Source organism: Panicum hallii, chromosome 2 (genome assembly GCF_002211085.1).
Source record: "Panicum hallii strain FIL2 chromosome 2, PHallii_v3.1, whole genome shotgun sequence".
NCBI classification, from domain to species: domain Eukaryota; kingdom Viridiplantae; phylum Streptophyta; class Magnoliopsida; order Poales; family Poaceae; genus Panicum; species Panicum hallii.
The window spans coordinates 35,184,315-35,194,385 of NC_038043.1; the positions used below are offsets into that span (position 1 = coordinate 35,184,315).

A 10,071-nucleotide genomic window follows, 5' to 3' on the forward strand; every position below is an offset into this window, starting at 1 on the left:
TTAGAGATCTTTAGATAATTAAAACACAAATTGAAAAGAGGTTAAGTGACCTGCATTTTTTATCACTTACCGGGCTCTCCTTGTTAGCCTGCATGGTGCCAAAGACTGTGACACCGTGTCAGGTGCATACTGCGTCAATCGAGATGGCGCCATATATTCAGGGTGCAACAAAACACTAAATGATCAGAGAAAAGACATAACTTTTAGCCTAATTTAGAATTGAATGATTTAGTATCTATAAAGGTTACCGATGTGTGTGCAATCAAAATGGACCACACACATCTTATTCTTCGATCATGTGAAGTTCGAGTAAATTTAGAAGTCGTTTGCTAATTTAATTCAAAGTAAACAGAAGGCTGAGTAGAATGCATTTATGTGCACTTTGGCTAACTAGCGGCAGAACGAGCCATGCATGGCGGCAGGGGGCTCTCGTCTCGCGCCGTATACATGTACACGACGCCATATGCTTTGACTCCGCGTAGTGCCACGTAGGTGCCAACATGTAAATATATGGCGTCAAAGTATATGGTGCCGTAACGTGTATCATTAGCATCACGTGATTTGGCGCCGTAGAAAGGGTCCATTTCTACAATTCAAACCATTAGGGATCTGAACATAAAACTTTTCATAAAAAGTACTAAATGACAGCCAAGAGCGGAGGCAAAGACAAGGCAACCGTGGGGCACCCGTTTCAGTAGTCTAGCAGAAACCGGCTAGCTCCAGGTCATGTGATTTGTGTGGTTTCCTTTTCGGATGCATGGCATGGGCATGGCCATGGCCATGGCCGCGCAACGCAACCTTGATCATCATGCATGGCATGACGATCGAGGTTGCGTTGGGCCTACAAGAGCCTCTGGTTTCAAAAGGACGATCGAGTGTTCATGGTTGGAAGCGCCGAGTGCGTGCATGCTGATGAAGATGCCACTAGGAGAGCTGGGTGGTTGCTTTCGTGCGTGCGTGCATGGGGCCTTCGAATCTTTTGAAGAATATATAGTTGTAAAACTGCACGGCCTCATGATTTGGATGTTCATGAGCATTTCGCAGTGCAGTGTGAGCCGCAATTAACTAATCGTCGGCCACGAAAACAACGTCCGTTTGTTTCCTGCACACATGCAGGATTTTACCAAAACCTTCACATAGATACTGTATATAATATACTCCATCTGTTTTGAACACATGTCCTCTTACGAAGTCAATGGAATGGCGTGGCTGGCCTTCATTTCTGCTGGATTGTTGGAGGAAAAGGTATTTGTGAGAGTGTACTAATAGCATTTTGTTTCTTGGCAATGCAAGGGCAACAAAAAAGAAGAACAGAGCAGGAGGAATGCCTACAAGTTCTATATATGATGCCTTCATAACTTATTTGAGGCAAGTTATGAAGGCTAGTTTTCGTGATTTCATGGGTGGGGAAAAATAAAAGCCGAGCGTACAAGCAACTACTAAACTAGGCACCAGCATGTCATATACTCTCAGGATGCTCGCTCATCCCCTCCTTTCTTTTTAAGGAATACCACCGCATTTAATTTGGAGAATGCATGCTTTTTATATAAAACCTACGGGAATTAAAACAGCTCCATGTGAAAATCCCTAAGCTTCAAAGAAGGCCCCAACTTTTACTTGGTAGACAGAGAGAAGTAACCCTTTGGATCACATAAATTAGTATCGAAACGGTCATGATTGAACTAAAACTTTTAGTACCTTACAAAATCCTTAAGCAACCACACACACCGCAATAAGAGTAGGCTCAGAACTTGAGGTGCTGCTATAAAACCTATTTGGACAACCATGTTACAAGGTGCAATCATTTTCCTAACTTTTTTTTGAGGGAAACCATTTTCCTAACTTTTTTTGAGAGGAATCATTTTCCTAACTTGAATGAGGTCCAACTAGCTGGGCCAAAGCCCAGTGTTTATTTTAGAGGGTCCGTCGATTATTTCAGCCTCATCTTGGGCCAAACAGCCCATTTAGTCCTCCATAGTCGGTCCGACGTGGCCCACCCGCACGCCTCCCCATGTGGCCTTCTCCCGTCCACGCGTGCTCACCGCTCCTCCACTCTCCCTCCCTCGTCTCCCCAAAGCCCACAGAACCCTACCGCCACCACCGCGCCGCCATGGCCGCCGGCGGCCGGCCGTGGCGCGTGATCCCGCGGCCCGTCCTCGAGACCGTCCTCCACAACCACGCGCTCCGCCCGCGAGTGCCGCAGCCGCTGATCCTCCACGGGCCCCGCGGCGTCGGCAAGTCCACGCTCCTCCTCGACCGGCTCCTCCCCCGGTGGTCGGAGACACCCCACGCCGCCGCATTCGTCGACTTCCTCCACCCCACGCTCGCCTCTCCCGCCGCGGTGCCGTGGTCCCTCCTCCCCGCCGACCTGGCACCGCCTACGCTGCCCGACCTCCGCCGCCGCCTCGAGTCGGCGCTCGAGGGCCTCGCCCGCGCTGCCGTCCTACGAGGTGCCGTGGGGTCCAAGGACGTGCTCGCCGCGCTCTCCCGCTTCCACGGCCTCAGCACCGTGCTCTCCCGCCTGGCCGGGGGCCCCGTCGCTCGCTCCTCAGCAACCTCTGTGCCGGCTCGCCGCTCTTCGGCCACATCCGTGCCGGCACTCTGGTCGAGGGCCGTGCTCGCCGCGGTGCGCAGGGACGACGCCACGTTCCGCATTGGTGAGGGTGAGGCGACCAACTGCTCTATGGAGGAGAGGGCGTACATGCAGGAGGCCATGGCGGCCCTGCGGGTGGCCAAGGAGGTTCTCGGGATGCAGGAGGGGTGGAGGAAGGAGGCAATTAGGGAGATGAATAGAACCTGTCGGTTCTCGCGCTCATTGGCCAATTCGGCCACCGACTGGCCGTGCCTATTGCTGGATGTTCTGTCCGGTGTGGCAGAGGAGGAATTCTTCCAGGTAGATTTGATGTCGTTCAATTGGGTTTGTGGTGGCTTTGTGGGAAATGAGTTGGCGTAACTTGGCAGTACTATTGTGTTTATGATGCTATTGTCTATCTGCAGCCGAAGCTGGTGCTAAACAATGTGGATGTTCTGAGGAAGGCAACTTGCGAGGACGAGACGATGGTGCCAGCAGCGATGTACCATGATAGCTTTATTTGGAGGGTGATCGCGCTTGGTGCCAATGAACAGTGCTTGCCGGTCATTTTATCGACTTCAGATGGGTGAGTTCTTGTGCTTTCTTTTCTTGCATTGTGCACTCTCTATGTTGGTCACCTCTAGGGTTTTAGAGCTTAGTGATATAACCTGTGCAGCCTGAATTTTAGAGCATAATTATGTTCACGTTTAAAAGGTAGAAGCAGAAAGAAATGAATGGTCTGCATAATAAACCTGGTGGAAACATAGAGATTGGAGTCTGCCAAAAAATTCACAACAAAAGTATTATTTAGTTAACTTTGAATTTCTGGCCTGGGGTGCTTTTCTTTGGAAACAGGAACTGGCTGTAGAGCTGCCTGTTTGCTTATTAAAGCAGGAGAACTTTAGGTCATCTTCTACTTAAAGCAGATTATGTAGAATCATGTCTACACATGTTGTGCTCTCTTAAGTGCTTGTCACACGCATGGCTGCACTGTCAGTGCTTAGTTGTTTTGCTCCCACTGACCCACTAGCACCTAAACATTAACTGAATTGCTTGTTACATCAGAATACAACTGGGTGGGTTTATGCTGGAAGAATAAACCAGAGTTACCGCTCCAGAGGATTTCATATGCGACGCTGGGGTTGGAGGGCTTTCTTTTCTTGTAGTGTTTTTCTGTTCAATCATGACTTTCTATTCCTGTGTGGCGCCTTTTTTTTCTTGCCTTGCAACAATACTTGTTTTATCATATCCTAGCACAGGCGAGATATTAAAAGATATTGATCAGTTGATCTATCCATGTTAGGGACAGTATACTTGTAAGCTGCAATATCGCTTGTGTGCCATTTCAAAAATATACCATAAATGATGTCAGATACAAGTGATCCAAATTTCGGCGAACATCTTTGTTCAATCAATTTCTTGTCCATTTCAGTACACCGTTGAAGCTTTTTTAGTATAACTTTGTAACTGGATTGTACATAAATTACGACATTACTGCCTTCTCCATGTTTGTTCTTCTGTGGAGTTTGCGATAACCTACACATTGCGTATTGTATGACTGTATTGGACAATTGGTCAGTGTATACTGCCATGCTGGAGCAAAAACCCCTGATCCCACTGCTTCCAAACTGTTACAATAGGGGATGTCTAGAAAAAAATGTAATACTGAGGACAATTCAAGAAATAGATTTGTGCTTCCGCATGCAACTTTTGCTGTGGAATTTTTGCTCAAAATATTACTGATAGATTCATTCACATATATGTTTAGGTGAATATAACTAGTATTGCTGAATACTTGCTAGGAATGCGAATTTGGGATTACCCTTTTGCAAATGCGTATGAAGTTCTAATCTTCTAGAGAAATTGCTTATTCTGGACTCTCTTGCATATTCATGATTTTTTGTTGTGGCCAAAAGGTTGTTCTCTGAAGAAAATAAGCTAGTCACAGCCACTTGAGTCAAGGTTGTTTTGCTACCCTATTTATTTTCTTGTGACTTGGATAGTTTCGGCCTGGCAAGCCCTGGCCTACATGTTCTTCCTGAGAATTTGCTTATTCTGGACTCTGTTGCATCTTCTTTTTTTTATGGTTGTTCCCTGAAGAAAATAAGCTAGTCACAGCCACTTGAGGCAACTTGGTTTTACCCCCATATTTATTTTCTTGTAACTTTGATAGTTCCCTCCTAGCATGCCCTGGCATATGGGTTACCTGTTATAGGTTAAGGGAGTTATTTTCATAAAATAAACACTCTGCTGCATTGCTGCTGACTGGAAACTGATGAACTCCTGCTCCTTCTCCAAATCTTTGCAGCTACTATTCTTCTCAAGCATTCGTTGATTTCGGTTTCCCTAATATATTTATTTCTCGTGAGGTATGCTCATTTTATCTTTGGAATGCTGTGCCTCTCTTCTTTTCCGTTTTCTATTTTTACTTAAAAAATAATTATTGGATGGCAGACATTTGGTTGGACACCACAAGAAGCTAAGCTGCATATGGTTTCCGAATTCTTCAGTGAACAGGAGGTAGTAAGATTTTAGACCTGCTGATGTTGCCTTTCTGTTCGAAATATGGATGTATAATTGTATTTGGTTCCTATAATATTCTCCCTTTTGCAAACCATGTGCATAATTTGTTTCTGATTTTTATTGAAGTTGTAGTGGAAAGTTGTAGATGAGGTTCTTGGGCCAAACCCGCGACAATTATCTGAGATATATATGCTGAAGCAAAAAGTGAATAGCCCAGAGTAAGTAACATGGACACTTAGTATTGTCACTGAACTTTGTTTGCTTTATCCCAGGCTGACATTATCTTATCCCTAAATTTGATTTTTTACTTTCATTATGATATCTCTTGGGTAAATATGCCTGTTGGCTCACTGTTTCTAAAAAATAGAAGAAATATTTATGCTCTGTAGTCTGCTTATATATATTTTTTTCTTGAAATGCCTACTAGGACAAATTCATCATTTCTAGATGCTTTTGTTCCTTCCAATAAGTTCTGTACGTTCAACAGTTCAGTTTGTTACTTTTATATTTGAGTTTGAACTATTTTTAGTCTGTATCAGGTTTTATGACTTTTCTCTACTGTATACCCTAGGAAATCTTTGTGGTCTTATTTCTCAAGCCTTTGTTATTCACGCTGTATTCTTTAGTAAATTCATGCTTCAAGTAGTACTGGTTTTCATAATATTTTACAGGTTTTACGGCATATGATATCTTAGATATCCTGACTGTGCCTGCTGCATATTTACTATTATCAGCATTTAATCTCCATTGCATTACAGGGTTTTTCATGACAGGAATATTGAGGAAGTTATTGATACATACCTGGCACACTTGCAAGTAAGTAAAGGTTCAACCATAGCCGACTTTCTGAGACATATGCTATTTGAGATGCCATCTTCTAATATGAAACTCAAGTTACTTGCTATTTCACATCTGCTCTTTTATCATTGTTGTGTTTGTTTGTTTCAAACACCAGAATTAGGAGAATGCACACAAAATAAGAGGGAAAAAACATGACTGTTGTTTCATTTCTGCTCACAAGGTCTCTGTCGTGAATCCAGCAATGGAGGCAGCATTACAAATGTTGCAGAAGTTTGCCTCAGATGTCCGTGAGGGCAAAATACCAGAGAACAGATTGTCTTTTGGTGCACCTTGGAGACATCCACCTCGGGATGACAATCCTGACTTGTCCTATAAGTGGGCAAAGATTCAGCTAATGGATTTTGTCCAGTCCTTTGTAAACACCGAGTTTGGGGTAATAATATCTTCCTTTTACAAGCTAGCGTTAAGAGTGTTTGGTGAATGTTCATTGGACAGTATTAGAGAAATTGGAAAACATTCGTTATTCCCATATTTTTACAACATGCATTGAAAATATGAATCTATTTTGCACATCTTACATCATCTATTTATGGAAAGACAGGGTTTTATAATATTTTATTTTGTGTATTTCACAGGTGAACTACCTAGCAGACGACAGCTTGGAAATATTGGACGATCCTGCTGCTGTTGCCATGATGGAGGTATTTTGATTAAACTCTACTTGATGTTGGTTTAATGATAGTTACATGATGATTACATGGTTGCTGTTTGCTAGGTTGGTTTACTTTATCAACAAAGAGATCCATCCTTTATGCGACCAGTCACTCGTGGGATTCAGCGTTGTCTTGCCAGATGGTTCGTTCCTCGACACCTTAGATATTATTTGAAATGTTTCTGTGCCTTGATGTTTATCTGCCGTTCCATCTAGGCTTGCTCAACAGAGGTTACAGTTGACCATTCAAGAAACAATAGCATTCTTTTGGCAACGCTTGATACGGGGACGAAGCTACCGTCACTTGATGAAAGAAGTTGGGTACAAGTAAAGAGGTGTGCGAGAAGTTTTGGTTGAATCATTTTGCAATACGATATTATGCTTCATTTGTCATTCATGTTAATAAAATATTCTTGCATCATGAAGTGATTCCATTGGACCGAGAGCCATTGTTTCCATCTTTTATGTGAACTGACTGGTGATTGTGATGGATTGACTCGCTGACGGGAATTTCATTAAGAATGTTTCAAGCATTTATGATTTTGTGTCCACTCATATTCCCACGTAAGTTGATTAATTTGTCACAAGCATTTTTTATGTTCATTCATTTAGCAAGTACAAATCAGTGCTCCCTCCATTTTTAAATATATGATGTGGAGAACCTATTTAGTTCATTAAACGGCATGTATTTAAAAACAGAGGGAGTGCTTATTTGAGGAATTGTTGCGTATGTTGGAGTTTTGTAGGTTGGGAGTTTTGTTTTCCTCTCATTAGATAAATCAAACTGCATTGTTGCGTGAAAGTTTACTTTCTTACAAAGGCCTGCTGCTACTCTTCTATGCATTACTATGGCCTAAAATGGAATGAATTAATTGACGAACTAACACTAATAGTAAATTTTTGTGGTTGTGCTTCAAATAATCATGATGTACATCACCATTGGTTCAATTGCTGCTTTTGTTTCTATTGCAGTGAGGTAGGGAACCTCGGCTACTGGTGCCATTCTGGATAGAGGTGGACGGCTGGTTTTACATTTTCTGCTCCTAACAAAAAAGAATAAACCAAGTAATCGCCCAAAGTGGCAACAGAAGTTGACTGGAAGCACCCATAGGCTCTACATTCTCTTAGAATGCTGCATTTCTGCCTGTATGGCTGTATGGTTATTTTTTGGGTCATGAGCTGGATGTGGCACAGAATTCTTACATCATCCCTTTGGTAGTTCATTGAGGTGACTAGAATTTCGGGAAGAGTTAATCCCAAGTGCTTCCCCAGTCATTTTTGATGTGACAGGAATGTACATGTGGACCACTAAATTCCAGATTAATACAGTGAAGCCAAGCAGTGTGTACGCGCTCATCCGTTCATGATGTAACCTAATTCTTAGGGATCTTGGTGGTTTGCATGGGGCTGTGAGGGTATCTTTTTCAGATGAGAGCGGGGTACCAATGTTTTTTCTCAGTCCAAGCTAACCGAAACGAGTTTATATACATTTCCAAGTGCTATCAAGGTATCAATGTTCTTGATACAAAAACTACTGTTAAAAAGAATACACGGCAAGGCAGATATGGGAGATGATGTTCCTCTGACGACTTCGCTCATTTTTTATAGTAAAGGTTAGTATTACAATCCAAAACAAGGAACAAACGGAAAGGATCCTGCGCTTGATTGAGCTGTCAGCTGTGCCAACTCTTCCAAAGAATTCGATAATGAGCCATCCTGATTGTGAACAAAAATGATTGTTATTGTCAATAATTTTAAATCTTTGCTGTAAAGCTTAAAGAATTTCATATATTACAGGCGTTTTTTAATGATATCTGCTTATGACAATAAACCCATTTTTACCGGCAGTTTTTCGTTACAAGTTACCTTTGGAAATAGATACCGCCCACTTCATGAGTGGCTCGGCATGCATGGGTTTGGTATCTCAAAATATCATTTACAGTGACCAAAAGAGTATGATCTTTAGCACCACTACAAACCAGTGCGGATTTGATGATATGGACCCACCAATCCAAATTGAAATTATAAATTCTTTATTCCTGGGAAATTCCCATGAACGGATTCATTAAACTTAGGAAAATTTACTAATTATGTTAGTAAGATTTGAATTAGAGTTCATTACTTTGCAAATGGCAAAGGCTTATTGATTTAGTAGCAATGTTGGGGCCGTCTGGGAGGGTTCCGAAATGGTTGCACTGGTGAAGCCAAATCCATGAAGCTAAAAATATTGAAATTTAATTATCTTTTCTCTATTTTGATTTGTGCAATGGTTTCATACTACATTGTGTCTGTCTGTATAAAGTATGTGAAACCAGAGCCGGTATAAACCAGGGCATGTTGTTTATATTCCAACAATAGTTTTGTCCGCAACCAGAATGGTCTTTTATGCCACATCGAGCACAGTTTAGTGTGTTATTGGCGTTTATTTTAGAAACATTTGTTTAACACGTGTTAATGCATGAAAACCAATTTTTTCCCCTTTTTTGTCGTGTTACATCGAGCACAGTTTGAAAGAGTGGTAAACCTTGTTGGGACATGTTTGGTTCACCACCACACTTTGCCATGCCACTGTTTTGGCAGTGCCACAAATTTTTAGGACTCTGCTTGGTTGGTGACTAAACTGAGACGGCGGCAGCTTTTTCCCTCCTGTTTCTGGCCCACTTTGTGGCGTCCAGAATGAGCGCCTAACCTGCAGCGGCGCCACAACCTGCTCACATGCGGCTTGGCTGGCTGTGGCCAGCAACCAAACGGCCAAGAGCATCTCCGAGAGTGGCCAAAAAACCTACCCAAGAACTAGTTGTGGGTATAGAAGTATAAAAAAGCACTCCAATAGGTCCCAACAATCGTGGTCAATTTATTCGCATGTCCAATACCGGAGCTATTTTGCCCCAACTTTCCGCTGCCTCTCCGCACTCCAAATCCAGCCGAGCCGCGCTATTTTTTCGATTCCCGCGCTTCCTCCCACGTGAACCTCCCTCCCTCGCACCCTTTCCAATCGTCGCCGAGCGCAGCAGAGCCTCTCTTCAACCTGCGTCACCCTACAGCTCGTAGTGTTCCCCTGCCGTTTCCCATCCATCTGGGCGTGGTTAAGTACAAGGCATGATGCAGCACTGGCCTCCCTAAATTTTGATTGGTGGAGACTCGATGTTGGCGATCCGGACTTCTAATCAGATATGATTCGAACTCCTGCAACCGTTACACCGCTGCTCCGTCGGTCATCAACCAAAAATAACTCGATTGACCTCGCCAAAAAGACTTTTACCTGCAAGCGAATCGAAGAACACAAGTAAGAAAGGATAAACACGCAATCTGAAATTGCAGATGTGTATAAAGCAAAAATGAATATGGGGTTCAAGCTCTAATCACCACAGTGGTGTAGAATAAGAACGGGGGCCCTAATTCACAGCAAAAGGACTCGACATCACAGTTACAATGAAAGATGTCTATTTTTCAATGGAAAATT

At 42.9% G+C, this 10,071-nt stretch overlaps 1 protein-coding gene across 4 annotated transcripts; it reads left to right on the top strand.

The window, feature by feature from the left end:
• The first annotated feature begins 2,030 nt into the window (after positions 1-2,030).
• On the top strand, positions 2,031-7,966 carry LOC112883352. 4 transcript variants are annotated; one of them, XR_003226824.1, is made up of 12 exons: positions 2,031-2,893; positions 2,998-3,158; positions 4,881-4,941; positions 5,027-5,092; positions 5,228-5,313; positions 5,854-5,911; positions 6,117-6,329; positions 6,532-6,597; positions 6,672-6,751; positions 6,825-6,943; positions 7,035-7,172; positions 7,581-7,966. XR_003226824.1 is itself a non-coding variant. In XM_025948641.1 (11 exons), exons 1-10 carry the CDS (start codon positions 2,111-2,113, stop codon positions 6,937-6,939), a joined length of 1,689 nt encoding a protein of 562 aa, XP_025804426.1. In that variant the 5' UTR covers positions 2,031-2,110; the 3' UTR covers positions 6,940-6,943; positions 7,581-7,966. The 4 variants fall into 4 exon arrangements, 1 of the variants encoding a protein (XP_025804426.1); XR_003226825.1 differs by lacking the exon at positions 6,117-6,329; XM_025948641.1 differs by lacking the exon at positions 7,035-7,172.
• Positions 7,967-10,071: the final 2,105 nt, after the last annotated feature.